At 39.5% G+C, this 23,052-nt stretch overlaps 2 protein-coding genes across 12 annotated transcripts in view; one reads left to right on the top strand and one right to left on the bottom strand.

Moving 5' to 3' along the window:
* The window catches only part of MBTD1 (mbt domain containing 1), a 51,217-nt gene extending 46,619 nt beyond the window's left edge, over positions 1-4,598 (bottom strand). For all 9 annotated transcript variants that reach the window (XR_014491216.1, XR_014491217.1, XR_014491218.1 and 6 more), the window contains exon 1: positions 4,525-4,598. Coding sequence is in view for 5 of the 9 variants with exons in the window: in XM_083352729.1 (XP_083208855.1) it covers positions 4,525-4,545 (21 nt within the window). In the remaining 4 variants the exon portion in view is untranslated. The remainder of the gene's footprint in view (positions 1-4,524) is intronic.
* Positions 4,599-4,687: 89 nt separating this feature from the next.
* UTP18 (UTP18 small subunit processome component) lies at positions 4,688-19,611 on the top strand. 3 transcript variants are annotated; one of them, XM_083352732.1, is made up of 14 exons: positions 5,304-5,736; positions 7,785-7,915; positions 8,823-8,918; positions 9,479-9,561; positions 9,682-9,773; positions 11,957-12,082; positions 12,496-12,670; positions 13,076-13,176; positions 13,603-13,693; positions 14,517-14,640; positions 15,591-15,765; positions 16,668-16,810; positions 17,226-17,270; positions 19,497-19,611. In XM_083352732.1, exons 1-13 carry the CDS (start codon positions 5,506-5,508, stop codon positions 17,248-17,250), a joined length of 1,593 nt encoding a protein of 530 aa, XP_083208858.1. In that variant the 5' UTR covers positions 5,304-5,505; the 3' UTR covers positions 17,251-17,270; positions 19,497-19,611. The 3 variants fall into 3 exon arrangements, with proteins under 3 accessions (XP_083208856.1, XP_083208857.1, XP_083208858.1); XM_083352730.1 differs by lacking the exons at positions 7,785-7,915; positions 8,823-8,918 and having other exon boundaries at positions 4,688-5,736; XM_083352731.1 differs by lacking the exons at positions 7,785-7,915; positions 8,823-8,918; positions 19,497-19,611 and adding an exon at positions 17,847-18,041 and having other exon boundaries at positions 4,688-5,736.
* Positions 19,612-23,052: the final 3,441 nt, after the last annotated feature.

Genomic DNA, 23,052 nt, shown 5'->3' on the forward strand with positions numbered 1-23,052 from the left:
CTTAAGAATAGGAATTTCATTTTAGTAATATCAGAAAGTTATACAATTCCCTCACCTAGAATTAGAAGAACAAACAAAACATTGGTAAAATTATATTGAGAAAAAGAATCCATAATCTGGCTAACACAAATTTTGTGTGTGGGTTTTAACCCAAGGAAATTATTCTCAACATAAAAAAATATTTTTTATTATTGATATCCTTTCTTCTACTGCAGATCTCAAAAGCAAGCAACAAAGGGCTTTGTTATATATACTGCTTAAAAAAATAAAGGGAACAGAAAATAAGACATCCTACTATTAAATACAGTACATTGTGTTGTTTAAGTGTTCCCTTTATTTTCTTCAGCAGTATATAAGGAAATGTATATAAAATATTGCATCAATTTAATATACTATATCATGGAAGCCCTTCATATTATCTCCAGTCATCTCTCCTCCAAAATATCATAAGAGAGGTTAATGAATCAAATCAGGTAAACTCTATAATGTGGCTGTGGGACAAAATATGTTCCTAAAAATTGGAATGAAATGAAAAAAAAATAGAAAAATGAAAAAAAAATGTTCCTGATGCTCATGGATTCCCTTTTTCACTTAACTCCCAATACAAAATCTGTGTGATTCAATAGTTTCTGATCCTTTGTGCTACATTTTAGGTGGCTGAAAAGGCTTCCTGAGGGTGGAGGTCTACTTGCACTAGTCATTTTGCCTCTTACTTTAAAAGATTTCAATTAATTCCTTTCCTCCAGCACAGCAAACAAGTCACACTTGAAGTCACATGACAAAACTCCTCAAGCTACCTTACTAAAACTGTACCTAAAGTCTTATTTTCTGCCATTTTCCCAGTGGTTTTCAAACAAAATTCTCTATTCCCACTAGAAATAAAGAAACTCCAGAAAAGTTATCATTTATATTCTTCCAAATCTCTAGGGTTCTGATTCTGCCAATCACTAAATACTGCCAGCTTCTGAAATGTTTCTGTTTCAGAATTTAAACTACTCTCATAAAGTTGACAATTTGCCATAGAAACATCACCATGGCAACTGACAGAATGAAAATCCAAGTATCACAAAACAAAACTTAAAAATCTGCATGAATGTGGGTTCTATGCATCACCAGAACTATTCAGAAAGATTTTTTTTCTTCCAGATATTCTAGAAATATCTTCATTTCAGATATTTCATATAGCAAAACAGCATGAAATAATATCTAAGTATAGAAATAAAAGGATAGTTGGAATTGCATCCATATCACATATTCACGTTTGTTTGGATTAACAGAGGCACAGTGAAAATAAGAGCTAGGAAATTCCACTAGTGAAGCACTGAATGAAATTGTTTTACAGATAAGAAAACTAAGAACATTTCTTTTCCACACCTCTGTCTAAATTCAACTTGAACAAACTAATCCTTTTGGAGCCCAAAATTATACAAGCTTTCATGAGTTACATTTTGCTCCTGAAACAGCTGCAACAGATATCCTTCATCCAAATATTGATTACATTACTATAAAATGCATTCCACATAATCACTCCAATTGTCACATGTAAAAACTGAAAAGCTTTGAGACATGCTAGGTTCTTGCAACATTCCATACATCTGCTCCCCCTGCAGTCATTCAGTGGTATCTTCTGAAAGTGACCCCTGGATAAGAAAGTCTGTACTGTACTGTATAAAATTGGAAAAATTATTGCTAATAGGAAACATAGTACAATTCTATGTTCCCTCTTGTTTTATGACTTTATTTTATGATACACGTAATAGTATCTTATAAATGTTCTGAATAAAAATTAGCTTTACAAACAATTCTATCCTGGTATTAATTTCAATAAAATAAAATTTACCGGTAATAATTTTAATAAACACAAACATACATGCATTGTTGTTTTCTCCATAATAGTAGGCAGAAAAATCTTAAACTGAGTTATAAACTGAGATGTAGGGAAGGAGATGAAATAATTTGGTGCTTCATTCATAGCTTTGTCAACTATGAAAAGATGGGAAATGGAAATTATTTTACATTTTATTTAACAAGACTAGTTTTTGTGGTTTATTAAATTTCCCTTTGGGTGGTATACAGAAATCTTCAGTGGCCAACTTTAGGCCCAGAGTCTAGAATTGGGCTATTTTTAATAGAAAATAGTGGTGAGCAGGAACTTCCATCCTACAGGCGCAAGAAAGATCTGTCCCTATCAAAATATGATACCTCCTGGAATATATTACTCACCACATAATAGTGCACCTATTTCTGAAACAGAAAAATAATTATGGCTTGTCCTTTACCGTAACTAATCTATATAATAAGAATGCAGTAGTTTAAATCTCACAGGTCCTCATTTGCATGATTTATTAGTAGAACATTGTTTGAACTATGCTCTTTTACAGACTTTTACAGCTGTTATCAAATATAAGCTATGCTTTAGATCAGAATAAAGACATATCCTAGTTGGTATTTAGCACATTCTGACTAAATTCACCATCTAAAGAAACATAGTTTGTTTTGGCTTAAAATGACCTTGATAAACAAACTATGCCTAAAAGACCTTGGCTTAGCATTGTTTAGACAGCCACTATCAAAGATTTTCACTATGTCCTATAATCAATGAAACTTTTTTACAACTCCATCTTCTGAAAAATCTAAAGGCATTATAAACATCTATGGAGTTAACTGCAAATATAAATTTTGTTCATAACAATTTATATTAATCAGTTGATCAAGTATCCTGGAAATATTTATAATTGGAAAATGTTGATGAATTGTGTTTCAGAAAAGTTAATTTCCCATTCATACCTTACTGAAGACGACAATTTACAAGACAAAATTCATGTTAAATATTTTGTAATACAGTGACAATGGCCAGAATGGGAACATGCTAATAATCTGTGTTGAGTCTTTGAAAGAAAAAGAAACAGATATGCTTATAAATTCTTAGGCCATTTGGAATAAGAAAAGGCATAACTGAACAGTTTACACATTCAAATAGTAAACAAGCTTATACTGAGCACTTAAATAAAAAGACAAACTAGCTGAAGAAAGTGAAAAACAAATGTAGCTTAATGTCAACAAAACCAAGGTTACTTTGACCCATGTAAAAGATGTTGTATTTTTATGTAGCTGCCCTTTTCTACATACATTAGAGAAATCTATCTTGACATATTTTATCTCGTCTAATGAACATGTTAAAAGTACATTATATACAGCCACACACTGAATTCAGCATTAAATTGAAACTAGCAAATTCAGGAAAACCCATTTTTGTTCTTAAAAAGCTCTATATTTAACACATAATGAAACTAGCATATGGCCAACATACAATGCATGTATATTTGAACATTTCCTCCTAACGTCCAATATTTACATTTAAAAAGCAATATATTGTAATTTGGCTCACTTTAAAATTAATTTAGCTGTACGTGAACCTAGGCCTTCCTCATTTATTTAGTTTAAAAGTTTAAAAAACACTTTGAGTTAGTCCTCCTAAATTAATAGGTTTCTCTTTTCCCTAATACTCATATTATCCACAGATTGTGACATTCAAATCATTTTACAACCACCCCCGCCCCTTTTTTCCCCTTCGCATTCCACTTTCTATTTTCCCAAATAACAGCTAAACCAAACAGAGCACGGGGAAAATGTAACCGGCTGTTATTTGTTTAGCACTGTGTACATTTCCCTCCTAAAGCATGTTTGCCGCAAATGTTACACATGGCCAAACAGCATATTTACCTTCCTTAGCACCGCCTCCACTTCCTCCTCTCCTGCCACTTTCTGGCCATAAACTACTGCTGCTGCTCATGCAGCTATCACAAAAGGAACTGGCTCTACTCAGTACACAAGGGCTCTTGTACAACGAGAGAGAGAGGAAAAAAACAACCACCCTCTAAGTCAGCGTTTCCCAACCTTAGGAACTTGAAGATGCGTGGACTTCAACTCCCAGAATTCCCCAGCCAGCGTAGCTGGCTGGGGAATTCTGGGAGTTGAAGTCCACGCATCTTCAAGTTCCTAAGGTTGGGAAACGCTGCTCTAAGTTACAAACCTTCTGACGGCATTTACACAGGGTAAACAACTTCTTCACCAGGGCTGGTTTTTGTTTTGTTCTGCCTTTGGAGGAAACAGCTAATATGCCCCCAGGCTGTTCGGGAAAGTTAACAGTTCAACGTTGTGCAAACCCGGAAAACGGGTTTAAAACGCGGCACCGAAAGGAAAGCTGGCAGGGCGAAAGACTTTCCACCACCACCACCACCACCCCAAAAAAAAAAAAAAGTGGGGGAGCGGGGAGGCCACCCAGCCTGGTGGTGGGGAGGGGAGGGTGACCCGAGTTTCTTCCCGACTCCCCTCCCCGCTCTTGGGTCCCTCTCTTCTCGGAGGGGAAGAGACGCTGCCCTGACACTCTCGGCCCGGGGACGGAGTAGGTAGGTGCCGAGGCGGCCGGCAGCTCGCCCTCTCCTCCCAACGGCCGGAGCTCTGCCGCGGCTCTTCCCCACGGCGCGCTGCCCCTTGGCCGGGGCTTGCGGGAGCTCCACTTACCAGATCCTTTGTGTTTTCCATCAGGCCCTCATGGGCAGGGGATGCCTCCGACCGTCCCCGCTCTCCACCCCCCGCCCGCCCCTTCGGCTCTGCCCCCTCCCCTTCCCGAGGGGCAGGGCCAGGGTGGAGAAAGGAGACCGCTCAGCCTCCCACTCCGGCGAGAGAGCCCGGGGAGCCAGCGAGAGGAAAAAGACAGTCCACTCTAAGCTCCAGAATATCAACAACATTAGCATAACTGGAGCGCGCCTGCGCGGAACGGCCCCCCCCCCTTCCAGGGCGCGTCCTCATTGGCTGGCCCGGCTGTTTGGGTCGTCCTCCCTCGCAGGACGGCACTGGCGACGTCGTCTGTGATGCGGAAGTGGGTGAGGAAGCAGGCGGGGGAGGAGGGGAGGGGAGCTCGGAGGCGTTCGAACCGCGGGATTAAAGAGCGGCGTCGGCTAACTCCGAAAGGCGCCTCCGAGACGCAGATCGGCTTTCGTAAGCTCAGAAGAAAGAGACGTGGGTTAGAAGCTTTTAAGTAAAATGATTTCTTTTCGCGCCCACCCCGCCCCCCATAACCTCGTAAGCAATGGCGCAACCCTTTGAATCTTTGGAAGGGGGCAAAAAAAAAAATGGGGGAGTCTGAATTGAAAAATGGATATCACGTGAGAAGAGGGCGGAGCTCGGGGAGTCACGTGAGACGGCGTCAGAAGAGAAATTCATGCGGAAGCGTAAAAGAGTTGTCTCAATCGTACACTTCCGAGCCTATTTTGAACGTACGGGAAGGAAGAAGCGGAATGCGCAAGAGTTGCCCAGCTCTTCAGTTCAACTTCTTCAAACGCCCCCGAAACAGCGCCCCAAGCGGCAGGCGGCGTTTTTGCATAAGTGCATTTATACCGAGGGCAACTCATCCGAAAAAGACTTCCGGTTCCTGCAAAAAAAAAAAAAAAAGGAAATGGACCTTTTCACGTCCGGTTCGCGTTTCCCCTATGAGGAGCAAGCATGGCGGCGAAAGTTGGGCTTCGTTCCGGCAAGATGCCGACTCGAAAAAGACTTCGAGTGGGAGAGCATCGGCGTGAAGGGACCGTATCTGAAGAGGACGAGCGCCGAGCTCACCACTTGGCGCTTCTGGCGGAGAAGCCGGCCTCCGAGCGTGGCCTGGAGGAGCTGGTCTTCGGGGATGTGGAGGAAGACGAAGGTCTGCTGCGGCGTTTTCAAACCTCGGGCACCCAGGTAACGGGACAGGGGCCTTGCCCTTTCTCGCACTATAGCCGAGGTTTTCTATTTCTTTTTTTTTTATTAAAGAGTTTTACAAAAACAAAATTTTACAATATATCCCCAAATCCCTCCCACCCCAAACCCCCCCACTTCCCCCCACTTCCCAGAGCTAAATACAGGATTATAGTTACAATAATCATATTCTAAATAAAAATTATGCATAATATACAATTAACCAAATTCATAATGTGCTTTAACTCCCCTTTAACACAACTACAAACAAAGTACCAATAACAATATCCCACTAAAATCTACTCATAAGCTAAATGGAACTTTTTAGTCCCATATTTGTTCTGAATATAATTTATCCATCTCCTCCAAACTATTTCTGTGTTGTTCCCAAAACTGGGTCTAAGCTTGGTGTTGAAGCCTATTGATCACTAAATGCAAGATGTGGGGAAAAAAAACCTTTTATTTTTGGTACCAAGAAATAAAAGTGACCTCGGCTTTGAAAGCTACCAAGGCCCCACTTACAGTCTTACAGCAGTTTTTGTAATCAAAGGTGATTCTCATACACCCGTTTGTCCTCTCCACCCCCCATAATACATGCATAATGTAGAATATTGATTGGTTACCTGGATTGCAGCCCCCTAAAGCTTTCTCACTTGCTATGCACAATAGCTAAATGTCACACCACCTTAGGTCACGGGAATCTTGCAAAGCTTCTACTTTCCTGTGCCAGTTATGTGGTTTTAACATTTCTTGTAAGTGAGCCCAATATCCTGGCTAAGTGGTTAAACCTTTAAATCTGTCTCGCTTCGTTGTCCCTGCAGCCCCCCCATCCCCCCCTGCAGCCCCCCTAACATGTCAACTGTTAGCAAGCTTACACTGCAAATCCCTCAGTGAGCAGAAAGGAAAAAAGCTGTCAAATAAAAAGTTATTTAAGAGCAAATGTTTCTTCTCAGAATTCATCTTCCTCACTCCCATGTCCATCACAACCACACCTGGGTCCTATCTCCACATATGACCCTTCTTTTGATCCCCAGGGCCTCATCTGCACGTAAATTCATTCATCTAACCCTTCATCTGCCCTCCCTTTTTTTTTGACCCCTCTATTTCTCCAAAACTATTTTTTACACTTGGCAACTGGGAGTTGAGGTGCACACATTGTAAAAATTGCCCAAGTGCTCTAAATTTGGGGGGGTGTGTGTTTGCAAGCAGGGATTCAACAGGTAGCTCTTTCTTTGTATGAAATGGAGCGATAATCCACAGAGCATCAAAATATTTTAAATGCTGCTGTGGTACTTGGAAGGTTATTTCTCCATTTACTTACTCCTTGCTAATGCTGATGATGTCACCTTGATTGAGTATTGAAACGTCTAAAAGAAAACAACCAAGCTCAGGGAGGACCCTCTTAATTTCTCCATTTAGCCTAATAGTTAGTCCCTAACCTTCTGTACTTGAGCTGTACATGTGAAGAAGAGGTAAAAGTGTTAATGGAATGTTCTATTTATCCTGGGAGAGAGTGTTGATTTTGGGGGGGGGGGGGAAATAGTGATTTAGTAAATCAAGAGAAATGAAATAAACTTAATTCCTTTGTGCTGTTTCATTTAGGGATACAGAATACAGGTAGTCCTCAACCTATGACCACAATTGAGCCCAAAATTTCCATTTCTAAACAAGACGGTTGTTAAGTGAGTTGCCCCATTATCACTTCTTTGCCACAATTAGATGAATCAATGCAGTTGTTAAGTGAATCTTTTGGTTGTTAAGCGAATTTGGCTTTCCCCATTGACTTGGCTTTTGGAAACCGGCTGGCAAGGTTAGAAATGGTGATCACATGACCCCAGGACAGTGCAGGTACCATAAGTACATGCCACTTGCCAAGTGCCTGAATTTTGATCATGTAGTTGGGACTGGCGTTTCCATTATTGAGTGAGGCAACTGTAAAGCATGATGTCAAATGACCACTTTGCTTAGCTACATCAAAAATAGCTTTAAAAACATTTAAACTTTCTGCTTTCAAGTTTTCTTTTTAAACAGTTTTGCTTTAAAAATTGTAGGGTGGTAATGTGGTTAGCAGTAACTTTGGAGAAGAATCTGGTGATTCTGAAGCAGAGATTGATACAGAAGACAACTTCCTTCCACTGAAAAAGCCAGTATGGGTAGATGAAGATGATGAAACTGAAGAAATGTATGCAATACTCAGTAAATTGATTTCAGTCAAATGATGTCATAAGCAGATTGTATTCTTTGCACTTTTCTTTAATACATTTAAATATTTTGGTGCGTAAATGTTTTAACTAACTTTTTTAACTTTTCAATTTAAGAATTAATTTTAATGCCTTCTTTGCATTTTTAAAAAATATTGCCCAACTACTCTCTTTTACTTTGGTATTCTTGTTGTTAATCAAATAGTTAAATGTGAATACAGACTGCTGTTTGCATTATATACACTGACTTTTTCCATTTATGCCTTTACTCCAGTGAGCAAAATACGTTATATAATTGCCTTGCCATCCCTCTTATTCTAACAGTAGCCAGATGAAATCAGCTAAACTGAGTGGAAAACTGTTTAGTGAATTTGTGTGTTGAGATCTGAATCTTTACTTGTGTCTGGTACTTCAGCCACAATGAAATATTCATATAGGATCTATACAGTATTTTCTCAACTTACTCACCCCCGGCCATGCTGAGAATTTTGGGAGTTGTAATCCTGACATCTGGAGGATACCTGATTAAAGAAATCTGATCTAATATATAATAACAGTATTTTATTTGTCACATTTTTATATACTTTAACAATCATACTGCCCCGGACATGTTCAAATCTATTAAAATATATATCATAAGGATAAATAGAATAATGATAAAGGCAATGGTAATATGATTGTCATGCACTACATCATTAAGCCATTTAAAATTGTAGAAAAAGATCCTGGAATAAGGTACAGAAAATCATTTCCATAATATTGCCACAATTTGCCTGGATGTGTCAGCTCAAAGGAGTGAAATTTGGAATCTTTACCTTTTAAAAATATTAATATGAATAAATAGTCAAGTGAATGAATTTAGTATATGTTTTCCCCCCCCCCCCCCAGAATTGACATGACACACCGGCATCGGAAGAACATGATGAAAAGTGATGCTGAAAATAAGCTTTTGAAAACAAAACTTCAAAGAAGATTTCAAGAAGAGTATGTTTTATTGGTAACATAAGTTATTTTATATAATGCTATCTTTGGAGATTTTATTTCAGTTACAATCTGAAATATTTGTGTTGAATGCAAGAAGTAGCAACGCTTTTTTACCTACTACACATGGTTTTCATACACATTTTTTACAATCATCAACATGAAAATCAGATTATATATCATCATCATTTTAGCCATTGTCTATCCATGACTACAGGATGAAGGCCTCTTCCACATTCCTAATAGAAGCTTCAGTGATACAAAGTCAAATTTGTAAAATTCAGAATGTATACAGAATGTACTATATAAAGTTCTATATATGTTCAAGTGTGCTATCATTCATTTAAATAATTCTTCCATCACAGCGTGTGGCTGGGAGGTGAAAGAAAGATCATATATTGATGGGTAACAATGGTCACCCATTTTTGCCTTTTGTCCCTCACTTTATCTGCTGCTCATTCTGTTTCTTCATATTTTGCTGACTGTAACATTAATTACAAATTTTTGACTTATCCTTATTTGACAAAGGCTACTTTGTCTTTAGTAATAATACTTCTTTACAGGTTTCAAGGTGCTATGGGAACAACTCCTTCTTGGGCACTGAGAGGCATGAAGAACAAAACCAAAAGGAAAGCCAAACAAGAAGGTAACTGAAGCCATTCTTTGATCGCCTGTATAAATAGAAGATGCAGTCTTGTGCAAAATTACTGTGTGAGATGTCTAAGCACAGATTAATAATTATTGACAAGGACTTCCTCTGCTTAAGGTGACACTGAGGATGAAGAGGATGATGACCTGTTGCACAAGACAGGCAATTTTGTGATCATGTCAGACTCTTTACCAAAAGGCATTTTACAGGTAAATAAAATTTACTGCATTTTTATTACTGTTCTGGCAAGCTTATAAATGGGAAATGGTAAGTATGCGGGCATTGAAGATTTGTGAATGTTGTCCTAATGCTACTGATCCCATTGTTATATCTTGAATATATTGTTAAGTCAAAGTGTAATATACATGGAACTTCAGCACTGAAGGGGAACTTTTTGCATCGTGTTCATCAGCTCAAGGAAAGGAATAGTCTTAACTGGGTGCATTTTTATTTCAAAGAGTAAGATAAACATTTTTAAAATAAAACTTATGTTAAAAGGAGTATGTGCATAAATAAGAAACCCTTAGAACTTGGAACAAAAGAAACCTCAAGATACATTGAATCTTCTGCCCTGAAGAATAGTGGAAATTCAGAAGTTCTTTGGTCCTTTCTTTCTCAGCCTAGTCTTTGTTCATACTACTTGCAGTCAATCTACAGAAATATTAATGTAGACTTATTAAAAAATAACAAATAATGAAACAACACTGAATCAAACTGTTAGTACATTGTCTCAAAAAGCAAGCAGAGAATTGATTTTGAGTTTTGTACCTTGAAGACACAGCACAAGATAGCCACGCACAATCTCAACGCTTAAAGCACAATGTAATGTATAATCACAATATAGGTATAAACATTTGTTTAGTGAAGTTACACTGGCACTGAAAAAAATGACCTATCTTTCGCACTTCCAACAGTTGTAGCTTCTCCATGGTCACACGATCAAAATTCAGACAAGGAAAGTCATAAGATGGGGAAAATCTCACTTAGCATCTGTCTTGCTTAACAACAGAAATTTTGGGTTCAGTTGTGGTTGTAAGTCAAGGACTACCTATATATGCTTTTGGATTTGGTAATCTGCCTTGGAAAGAAGTTACAAGACCTACAGAATTTACAAGAGCAAACTGACACAGTAGTCCTCAACTTACAACCATTTGTTTAACCACTGTGCAGTGTTACAACACTGCTGAAAAAGGTGCTTAGACTGGTCTTCACATGAACATTGCCCGTGTCCTCACGGTCACAAGATCAAAATTCAGGCACTTTGCAAAAGGCATGTATTTAAGAAGGTTGCAGGGTCCCGGGGTCATGTGATCACCCTTTGTGACCTTTTCAGAGAGCTTCCAACAAGCAAAGTCAGTGGGCAAACCAGGTTTGCTTAATGACTGTGCGGTTTTCCTAAGGACAAGAAAAAAGGTACCGTGTTTCCCCAAAAGTAAGACCTACCCCGAAAATAAGCCCTAACTTGGATTTTTTTTGGGGGGTGGGCCTAATATAAGCCCTACCCAAAAAATAAGCCCTAGTTTTGGGGCGAGGTGCATGCATAAAAATCAAGCTGGGGTGGGGCAATGGAGCTGCCCCACACGCTTTGCACCCGCTTACCTTAGGACCGCTGCAGGCCTCCCACACCCTGGTACCTGTTGTGCGGTGGTCCTAAGATAATCCCTCCAAAATAAGACCTGGTGCCTCTTTTGAAGGCAAAAAAAGTATAAGGCCGGGTCTTATGTTTTCGGAGAAATATGGTAGTAAAATTGGGTGTGACTCACTTAACTACTTTCAGTCCCAATTGTGGTCATAAGTTGAGGACTACCTGTAGTATTAAAATGGACTGAAGTCAACCTTATTATCAGGCAGACAGCATTATCTTTATTTCTGAAGGTGGGCTTAACTGACATCCTCCCCCCTTTAACTAAGTAAAAATAGCAGCAATTGGGTGGAAGTTGCCACTGCTTGTTTTAAGTGGTTCTCTATTTCAAACTTCCCAAGTCTTCTTTACTTAGATGATTTTTTTACCTTTTCCTTTTTTGTAGGATTTGCACTATCATAGGAATAAGATAAGTTTTTTCTCCTTCAGAGTAAGATAGAATTACAAATAATATATAATGGTGATTCTGTATTCAGAACCTTTTAAATTCAGAATGTTTTTCTTGCCAATCATTCAGTAAGAATTAGAGTGATGTAATTTATTGAGACATGTCATCCCTCCAAATGTTCCACAGTTTTTGTATTTTTGGTATTGAATATTTATATATTTTAAATCTCACTTGCACCTTTAATTGACCTAATAGCAAATTTACTGAAACATACTCTAATCCCAATAGAAGTTTTCTACTTAGCTTTTCTGTTTTTCTATGTTCTGTTTAAAAGAACTGTATATTCGTATTCTGTCTTTTAGATGAAAAATTGTGTGCACGCCAATAATGAGCGTATATCAGATGCCAAACTAACAACTGTGCAGTTTCATCCTACTGCTCAAGTTGTTATGACAGCTGGGCATGATCGATCTATATCACTATTCCAGGTAAGAATGATATGAATTTTACTTTATTTTTGTCGATACAGCTACTGTTAAACTGAGCAGCTTGTTCCTTGCTATCACATCTATGGGTCTGGGATGAAAGCATTATGTGGGACAGAAGATTAAACCCAAAGACTATGTAGACAAGCAGGACTTTCTCAGTATTTTCTCAGAAGCAAAAGAATTATGTCAAAGCATCATCTACCATAGTAAGTTATAGTAACTTCATACTTGCGGAAGGCTTTGAATTGCACTCATTTATTTCTGGGGGATTGAATACATGAATTTTTCAGAGCTTAATGGGCTTCTTAATTTGGAGGCAAAAAGTTAGTTCATAAGAGCTAAGCATTGTATTTTGCATTTGTACGTCCTTAGTACACAGGTACTGAGAGAACAGTGTTTCTTTTTTCTTTAAGGTGGATGGCATCACAAATTCACAGATACAGAGCATTCACTTGGAAGACTTTCCAATTTACAAGGCACGCTTCAGTGCAGAAGGAGACCAGGTTATAGCTACCAGCATTCATAACAAGCTATTTTATATATATGACATGATGGAAGGAAAAATTATTCCTATAAATCATATCAGAGGTAATTCTTTTTCATTAAGGTTCCTGAATGTAATCGTATTTTTTGTACCAAGAAGGAAAGACTAGGCAAATTACTTGTACCTTTGTCTCTATGCATCTGCTTTTATAACCTCAGCTAGATGTTCAGATGCGTGCATGTGTATATGGATGGATGTATATGGATGTGTATTTGTTATACGCATCCAAAATGGAAATTTGATTTTCTCTTGTCTTATCTATCTGAATCAAACTTTCATTTTCGGACATGTACAACAAACTTGTACTTTCGGCTGAGAACTTTCACTTTTACCTGAGAATATATCTCCCTAAAATCTAGGGGATTGTGTTGCTAAATTGAATATAGATTTTTGAAAACAAATTCTGTGTACGGAAGAACTATATCTTACGTGTTTGCTTTGAATTAAAGGCTTAGAGGAGAAGATTGTAAAAAATTTTGAAGTATCTCCAGATGGAACATTCCTGCTGCTTAGTGGAACATCAGGTTATCTTCATTTGATTACAATGAAGGTAAAGTTTCTACTTAAATGTTTACTTTGGGATAACATAGTTCAGATGGCAATATGTTACCATTTAATTAATACTAAGATATATTCATACACGTGCTAACCCATACAATATTTTTTTTGCAAGTTTGCTGAATCCAATCCATGATTATTGATGGCTCTTTAATTTTATCTTTTATACTTTGTAAGAGTTTTCTTTAAATAAGTTATATAAATAAATGAGTCAACTAATATTACAAAAGAAAAAAAAACAAAGCTAAAGATGGCATCGTAGTAAAGTAGGGTAACAATAACAAAACACACTAAAGGAAATTATGTAATCTTTATGTTGGGATATCTCTCATTTCTCCCAAGATAGAAGAGAATAATTAAGTTTTGCTTAATAGTCTTATAAATAAAGGTGATTATAGGCATTATGTGTCCATTTTAGACAAAAGAATTTATTGGAAGCATGAAAATAAATGGAAGGGCTATTGCATCATCATTCTCTCCAGATGGCAGCAGAATCTACACACATTCTGGTAATGTTTCCAGACTTGATGACATGCCGAATTGCTGACTGCAGATTTAATATTTGTAGTTTGGTGACAGAAATATTTTTTAGTTCGACTTCTGTTGTTGCTGTTGTATTAATTGTCCCCATTTCAAAACCACAGATAACACTGATCATTAAAACATAAAATAGTACAGTAATATTTGGTTTAGTGCAGTGGTTCCCAACCTTTTCTATAACCCGCACCCCTAGAACGCTTCTGATATATACTCGTACCCCTTACAAAAGTTTGAAATAACGACAAAGAATTATGCATATGCACTATAATTGTGAAAAGCCAAGTTTTTGCACCCCCTGGAATATCGTCTTGCATCCCCGAGGGTGCCAGCACCCCTGGTTGGGAACCCCTGGTTTAGTGGTTAAAGTATTAGGCTAGAAAGTAGAAGATCATCACGTCTAGTCCCACTTTAGGCATAAAAACTGGCTGGGTGACCTTGGGCCAGTCGCTCTCAGCCCAAATCACCTCACAGGATGATGGTTGTGGGGAAAATAGAAGGAAAAAAGACCATTAGATATGTTCACTGCTTTATGTTGTTTATAAAAATATTAAAGATGGGAGATAAAATAAATATTTGTAACTCAATACAGCCTCCCAATAGCAAAAAAAGCCCTTTTGTATGCCTTTATTGTGCTCCATATAGTTTATAATCCATATCTCCTATTAAAAATAACAAGAACAATTTGAATAATTGTGAAAAGATTCAGTCTAATCACTTCTTTATTTTCTAAATCAAGCATGTGATATTTAAATTCTTATCAACATTGTTTTCAATAACGTGCTTATCTGTCAGATGAGGGTGAAGTCTTCATATGGGATGTGAAAAGCAGGCGGTGTCTGAACAAGTTTACTGATGAAGGTTGTCTGCATGGTACTTCTATTGCAGTCTCTAAAAACAGCCAATATATTGCATGTGGGTAAGTAAAAGGAAAGACAAATACTAATATGTCCTTAAATATTGAGCATTCATCTGCACAAGGGGAGAGGCTGAATTAAAAAAGGTAAAGGTTCCCCTGCACATGCGTGCTAGTCGTTTCCGACTCTAGGGGCCGGTGCTCATCTCCGTTTCAAAGCCGAAGAGCCAGCACTTGTCCGAGGATGTCTGTGTGGTCATGTGGCCGGCATGACTAGACGCCAAAGGCGCACAGAGACGTCCTTGGACAAGCGCTGGCTCTTCAGCTTTGAAATGGAGATGAGCACCGGCCCCTAGAGTCGGAAACGACTAGCACACATGTGCGGGGGAACCTTTACCTTTACTTTGAAGACCCCTGTCTTTAAAAAATCTTTTAAGTTTGCTGCAAGGTTCAAGGACAGCTCTGGGGTAGTATTGTCTGTTCATTTCCACATATGTAACTTTTCCCTTTAAAAATTAAGGGCTACCAAGGTCAAACATAATCATGGAGGTAGTTAGCCAGCATATCTTATCCACAGTTTGAGTCAGACTAGCTGAAATCTGTAGGTTTCAGAATAGATAACATATCTCATAATTTAAGGATACATGTAATAATTCTGATATTCTTTGAGTCAAATCTGAATGTTTTTAAATGTCCCTTTTTTCCCCAGATGAAAATTCCAAATGGACTATTAAGAAAAGTTTTTGTCTTGCAATGATCATATTTGTCAATTTTGTGAAATTATTTCCTAAAAATATATGTACAAGGCTTTGAAGTCAATATCAACCTGAAGTACTTTGCCCAGAATTTATAAAAATGTAAAAGTCATCTCTTTATTAGCATGTAATATAATTGTCCCCTCATTTATATGAAGTATAATTGAAGAGAACCTTTGGGGTTTGTTTTTGTTAAACATTTGAATATGTGCTACAATATAAGTAGCTGACCTGTTTCTAAGTCATTAATATTTCTAGTTCTAATTCTGGAGTTGTGAATGTGTATGCCCATGATGATTGCATCAGAGAAAGATGTCCTAAGCCTCTTAAGGCTATAATGAACTTGGTCACGCCTTCTACATCGTTAGTATTCAACCCAACCACTGAAATACTAGCAATGGCTTCTAATAAAATTGATGATGCATTGAAACTGGTAAGTACATTTTTATTAATGTTGTGCTGAAATTTTCATTTCCTCCATTTTGCATGTATTTGCATGGAAGTGGGAAAACCAAAATAAAGTGAAGGGAAATTTCAAGCAACAGAACAGAAATGTTCAAGGGCAAAGAGATTGCATTTTACTAAACATGAAAAGTTGTAAAATAATGCAGAACCCTTTATTTACACAAAATACTTATGTAACTCTACAACCATTTATTACACAGGGTATTTTAAATGTTGAAAAGAAAAATATCAATAATTTATTTTAATTCCATTTATATCCCGCCCTTCTCCGAAGACTCAGGGCGGCTTACAAGCTTAGCAGTAGCCTTCATTCTATGTATATGCCTGCTTATTAGGGCTTTCGCACCCCCCCAAAGTGGCATTATTACAAAGTCAGCTTAATTGCCCCCAACAATCTGGGTCCTCATTTTACCTACCTCGGAAGGATGGAAGGCTGAGTCAACCTTGAGCCTGGTGGGATGCGAACCTGCACTAATTGCAGGCAGCTGGTGTTACTTAAGGAGGCATTAGCCCACTGCTCCACCAAGGAATATAAAGCATCTATTCAGAGAAAGATTCAGTAATTCATTGATAATAAAATAATACTAAAAGCCTGTGTCTTATTTTTTAAGGGGAGGCACTTTTAGTACTTATAATTGTTACCTGAGAAAAAGGTTGGGCTGAAATTTTATATATTACTCAAAAATCTCAAGGACTTCACTGGCTCTTCCTGAATAAAATAGTAGCTATTTTATTACTGCATCAAAATTAAATATCTTGTAATAAATGAAAAAGTCTACCTAATGGAAAATGTGAATAAGTTTAAAACAATGGAGCAGTTTGTCTTCATTCCCCTGTATTATTTTTAACAATTTTATTCCTTTTTTACAGGTCCATATTCCTTCATTTACAGTATTCTCAAATTTTCCTGTGTTCAGGAGAAAGTTGTTATATTTAGCTTACTGTATGGATTTCTCACCAAGAAGTGGATATTTTTCCATAGCAAACAACAAAGGCAAAGCTTTATTATACAGGTATGTAATAAATAATTGATTAATGACTATTCTGGCATACTTTTAATACTGCTTTTCATAATATAATAAAATATAGTATACAGTGGGAGTGTAAGGAAAAACAATCAACTGAGCTTCAGTCAATATTTGGCACATTTAAGTTCTATATTTTAAATCAAGTATTAAAAACAAGTAAAATTTAATGGAAAGAATCAAGTTAATGAATAGTATTTCCAGATCATTCATAAGCATGCTAGGGTGTACTTAAGCCTAATAAAATCAGTGTACCTTAACTGATTATATTAAGTAGTGTAATCATAAAATATCTCTGATTAGAAGTCACCTCCAGAAAAGCCACATCAGTTTATATATGTCATGGATAGGTGATAATAGTTCTTAAGCTCTCTAATATTAATTCTGTTTTACTTTTTTTCAGGTTGAAACACTACTCTGATTTCTAAAACGACTACCTTAAAATTAGGTAACTATTGAAGTAGGAGGCTTGAATTGTTGCAAACCAGAAAGGATTTATTTCATCTTTGCAAAAAATGTTTTCTTAGTTATATATAACAAAAATGTAGGATTCGAGAAATTGTACAAAAGCATGATAGAGGTTGAAGAATACCAAATTTGAAAGTTTATATAATTAAGAATTAAAATAATAAAATAACATGAGTTACCATCCTTTTTTCTTTATATTCTCATTTTTTTTTCTTTCATGAGGATAAATACCTTTAAGGAAACAGAAAATAAACAGTACTATAGTACTGTAAGTATCCTTCAAGCTGAATTTGATTTCTCTACTGATATGTAGTTTTCTTGAAAGTAACGTGGATGTGGCTTGCTATTCCCTTCAATGGGATTTTTTTTAAAAAAATTCCCATTATTCCTTACGAGTCAGAGATACTAGGTTTGCTATCTGAGGACTAATCAACCCAGACCATGCTTACCTTTCTGGTATCAGCCAAGGACAATTAAATGTTGCCACCTAGCTTGGGTTTTATAGAATTAAATAATTATTAATAAAGATGCCATTGATATTGAATATACTTTGCAGAAGGAATGCTTACATCTGTCAACTGTAGTTTGAGATGGCTCAGCCTCAATCATTGCTTCACAAAATGTATTGATTTCATCACTTAAAACTGCAACATCTTAAGAGCGAGGTATATCAATTTAAAAGGAAGGGTATTTACTAATGTTATTTATGAGCTTAGGTTGTGTGACATTTTCTTAAAATTCTGGGGGGATGCCTTGGTGGAGCAGAGGGCTAATGCCTCCTTAAGTAACACCAGCTGCCTGCAATTAGTGCAGGTTCGCATCTCACCAGGCTCAAGGTTGACTCAGCCTTCCATCCTTCCGAGGTAGGTAAAATGAGGACCCAGATTGTTGGGGGCAATAAGCTGACTTTGTAATAATGCCGCTTGGGGTGTGTGTGTGTGTGAAAGCCCTAACAAGCAGGCATATACATAGAATGAAGGCTACTGCTAAGCTTGTAAGCCGCCCTGAGTCTTCGGAGAAGGGCGGGATATAAATGGAATTAAAATAAATAAAATAAATAAATGATTTGGGATGGAAGTTGGTGTATCCTACTAAGCCATTTCATGGCCTACAATTGGCTGAAACTTTTTGAGGAAATTAGGGAATAACATCAGACAGTCTCTTAGTGAATCCTGCTATGCTTCCTTATGCATGTAAATACAGCATAAGAAATTAATTCTTCATCGTTACCTCAAAATTTGGGGAGCTAAAAGACAATTTTCATTGGATCAATTGAATTTAATACTATGAAAAATAATTCTGGCTGAAAAAATTGTATAAAAACACAGAGCTTTGAAACGGAAAACAATGAAGGATAAAATTACTTAAATCTGCTCACCAGTTATATTAACAGCACTTTTCCTAATGAACCACCTTCAGCTGTACAACTCTTATTTTGGGAAGAAATATTAAATATGAATGATTAAACATCTGTATTTGTCTTTAAAATCACATTTATTTTCATATATCTGTTCTATTGTTTAATCATGTTTGTTTTTTCTTATTGGTTTTTTTTCTTTTTAAACACATTAAAATTAAAAAACTACACTTATCAATGAATGTTATTAAGATAAATTCCACTGTAGATTAAAAGCTTTTTAATCCCCGAGTATTTAATCAGTGTAAGAATCGTTGGAGTTGTCATCAACTATTCCTCTATACAGAGGGGAATAGAATAGAATAATAGAACATATTCTTTACATGTATGATTAGCAGAAGATCATACTTTATTTTATAAACCTTATTTGATTTATATGAGCAAGGTTTTCAAAGCAAAACCTCATATTGCAAATGTTATCAGTAAGCTTCTAATAAACTAAACTGTTTTGAAGATGTGCGATGTGCGAATTAGTGTGGATTTTATAGGAGCTTAAACTTCAAAAAAGAAGAGTTAAATATCTGTGAACATTAGCTTGTGAGGACGTCTGTTCTGACTAAGTCTAGAATTTCATTGCACAGCTTAATGTGTTAATTTTCTTAATTTTAGAATGTTGATTTTCTATAACTTTTATAGAAAAGATGTAATATAGATATGTTGAGTTAACATGGTAATAACATGTTTTAATTATTTTAATGTCTTGCTGATTTACATAGGCAATGAAAATATTTTTGTGAAGTGCAATCTAATAAAATTGGTTGACTGACTTCATTTTTTTCTTTTGTACAGATCCTGCAGCCTGTGGTTCTAAGAAAATCGATTTAATTTCATTACCTTTTTTAAAAATATATTTCATCACCAATAAATGTTTTTGATAAATTTACAAACTGGCTTTTTTACATTGTATTATCAATATATTTAAAAGAAAATAGGTGAAAATATGCAATTATACCCATGCTGGGCAATCACATGGGTGTACATGGTGGAAATAAATTGAAAAAAGGAGTAGATTCATTCCTGTTCGGCACATAGGATATTCAGCAGGCTTTATGCTGGACATACTTTATATTTATTAGATTTTTTTGTCTCACCTTTATTACTTTATAAATAAGTTAAGGTGGCAAATATATATACTGTATTTCCTCCTATTTTTCCCACAAGAGCAGCCACTTTGTGAGATGGGTTGAACAGAATGACTGGCCTAGAGTCACCCAACCAGTTTTCTTGTCTAAGGCAGGACTAGAACTCATCTGGTTTCTAGGCTAGCACTTTCACCACTTCACCAAACTGGCTTTCACTTGCTTGATTTTCAGGTACCGTATATACTTGAGTATAAGCCGACTCGAGTATAAGCCGAGACCCCCAATTTCACCCCCAAAAACTGGAAAAAGTTGGTGACTTGAGTATAAGCCGATCCGCCGTTCTGCAAGCCTCCGCCGCCGGCTGCTTCGTTCCGCAGCGGAAAGAAGCAGGCAGGCTGCTTCGTTCCGCAGCGGAAAGAAGCAGGCAGGCTGCTTCTTTCCGCTGCGGAAAGAAGGCTGCTTCTTTCCGCAGTGGAAAGAAGCAGCCTGCTTCGTTCAGGCTGCTTTGTTCCGCAGCGGAAAGAAGCAGGCAGGCTGCTTCTTTCCGCTGCGGAAAGAAGGCTGCTTCTTTCCGCAGTGGAACGAAGCAGCCTGCTTCGTTCAGGCTGCTTCGTTCCGCAGCGGAAAGAAGCAGGCAGGCTGCTTCGTTCCGCAGCGGAAAGAAGCAGGCAGGCTGCTTCTTTCCGCAGCGGAAAGAAGCAGCCTGCTTTGTTCAGGCTGCTTCGTTCCGCAGCGGAAAGAAGCAGGCAGGCTGCTTCTTTCCGCTGCGGAAAGAAGGCTGCTTCTTTCCGCAGTGGAAAGAAGCAGCCTGCTTCGTTCAGGCTGCTTCGTTCCGCAGCGGAAAGAAGCAGGCAGGCTGCTTCGTTCCGCAGCGGAAAGAAGCAGGCAGGCTGCTTCTTTCCGCTGCGGAAAGAAGGCTGCTTCTTTCCGCAGCGGAAAGAAGCAGCCTGCTTCGTTCAGGCTGCTTCGTTCCGCAGCGGAAAGAAGGCTGCTTCTTTCCGCAGTGGAAAAAAGCAGCCTGCTTCGTTCAGGCTGCTTCGTTCCGCAGCGGAAAGAAGCAGGCAGGCTGCTTCGTTCCGCAGCAGAAAGAAGCAGGCAGGCTGCTTCTTTCCGCTGCGAAAAGAAGGCTGCTTCTTTCCGCAGCGGAAAGAAGCAGCCTGCTTCGTTCAGGCTGCTTCGTTCCGCAGCGGAAAGAAGCAGGCAGGCTGCTTCTTTACGCTGCGGAAAGAAGGCTGCTTCTTTCCGCAGTGGAAAGAAGCAGCCTGCTTCGTTCAGGCTGCTTCGTTCCGCAGCGGAAAGAAGCAGGCAGGCTGCTTCGTTCCGCAGCGGAAAGAAGGCTGCTTCTTTCCGCAGTGGAAAGAAGCAGCCTGCTTCGTTCAGGCTGCTTCGTTCCGCAGCGGAAAGAAGCAGGCAGGCTGCTTCGTTCCGCAGCGGAAAGAAGGCTGCTTCTTTCCGCAGTGGAAAGAAGCAGCCTGCTTCGTTCAGGCTGCTTCGTTCCGCAGCGGAAAGAAGCAGGCAGGCTGCTTCTTTCCGCTGCGGAAAGAAGGCTGCTTCTTTCCGCAGCGGAAAGAAGCAGCCTGCTTCGTTCAGGCTGCTTCGTTCCGCAGCGGAAAGAAGGCTGCTTCTTTCCGCAGTGGAAAAAAGCAGCCTGCTTCGTTCAGGCTGCTTCGTTCCGCAGCGGAAAGAAGCAGGCAGGCTGCTTCTTTCCGCTGCGAAAAGAAGGCTGCTTCTTTCCGCAGCGGAAAGAAGCAGCCTGCTTCGTTCAGGCTGCTTCGTTCCGCAGCGGAAAGAAGCAGGCAGGCTGCTTCTTTCCGCTGCGGAAAGAAGGCTGCTTCTTTCCGCAGTGGAAAGAAGCAGCCTGCTTCGTTCAGGCTGCTTCGTTCCGCAGCGGAAAGAAGCAGGCAGGCTGCTTCGTTCCGCAGCGGAAAGAAGGCTGCTTCTTTCCGCAGTGGAAAGAAGCAGCCTGCTTCGTTCAGGCTGCTTCGTTCCGCAGCGGAAAGAAGCAGGCAGGCTGCTTCGTTCCGCAGCGGAAAGAAGGCTGCTTCTTTCCGCAGTGGAAAGAAGCAGCCTGCTTCGTTCAGGCTGCTTCGTTCCGCAGCGGAAAGAAGCAGGCAGGCTGCTTCTTTCCGCTGCGGAAAGAAGGCTGCTTCTTTCCGCAGTGGAAAGAAGCAGCCTGCTTCGTTCAGGCTGCTTTGTTCCGCAGCGGAAAGAAGCAGGCAGGCTGCTTCGTTCCGCAGCGGAAAGAAGCAGGCAGGCTGCTTCGTTCCGCAGCGGAAAGAAGCAGGCAGGCTGCTTCTTTCCGCTGCGGAAAGAAGGCTGCTTCTTTCCGCAGCGGAAAGAAGCAGCCTGCTTTGTTCAGGCTGCTTCGTTCCGCAGCGGAAAGAAGCAGGCAGGCTGCTTCTTTCCGCTGCGGAAAGAAGGCTGCTTCTTTCCGCAGTGGAAAGAAGCAGCCTGCTTCGTTCAGGCTGCTTCGTTCCGCAGCGGAAAGAAGCAGGCAGGCTGCTTCGTTCCGCAGCGGAAAGAAGCAGGCAGGCTGCTTCTTTCCGCTGCGGAAAGAAGGCTGCTTCTTTCCGCAGCGGAAAGAAGCAGCCTGCTTCGTTCAGGCTGCTTCGTTCCGCAGCGGAAAGAAGGCTGCTTCTTTCCGCAGTGGAAAAAAGCAGCCTGCTTCGTTCAGGCTGCTTCGTTCCGCAGCGGAAAGAAGCAGGCAGGCTGCTTCGTTCCGCAGCGGAAAGAAGCAGGCAGGCTGCTTCTTTCCGCTGCGAAAAGAAGGCTGCTTCTTTCCGCAGCGGAAAGAAGCAGCCTGCTTCGTTCAGGCTGCTTCGTTCCGCAGCGGAAAGAAGCAGGCAGGCTGCTTCTTTCCGCTGCGGAAAGAAGGCTGCTTCTTTCCGCAGTGGAAAGAAGCAGCCTGCTTCGTTCAGGCTGCTTCGTTCCGCAGCGGAAAGAAGCAGGCAGGCTGCTTCGTTCCGCAGCGGAAAGAAGGCTGCTTCTTTCCGCAGTGGAAAGAAGCAGCCTGCTTCGTTCAGGCTGCTTCGTTCCGCAGCGGAAAGAAGCAGGCAGGCTGCTTCGTTCCGCAGCGGAAAGAAGGCTGCTTCTTTCCGCAGTGGAAAGAAGCAGCCTGCTTCGTTCAGGCTGCTTCGTTCCGCAGCGGAAAGAAGCAGGCAGGCTGCTTCTTTCCGCTGCGGAAAGAAGGCTGCTTCTTTCCGCTGCGGAAAGAAGGCTGCTTCTTTCCGCAGTGGAACGAAGCACCCTGCTTCGTTCAGGCT

This window comes from Vipera ursinii (assembly GCF_947247035.1).
Source record: "Vipera ursinii genome assembly, chromosome: 2".
Taxonomy (NCBI): domain Eukaryota; kingdom Metazoa; phylum Chordata; class Lepidosauria; order Squamata; family Viperidae; genus Vipera; species Vipera ursinii.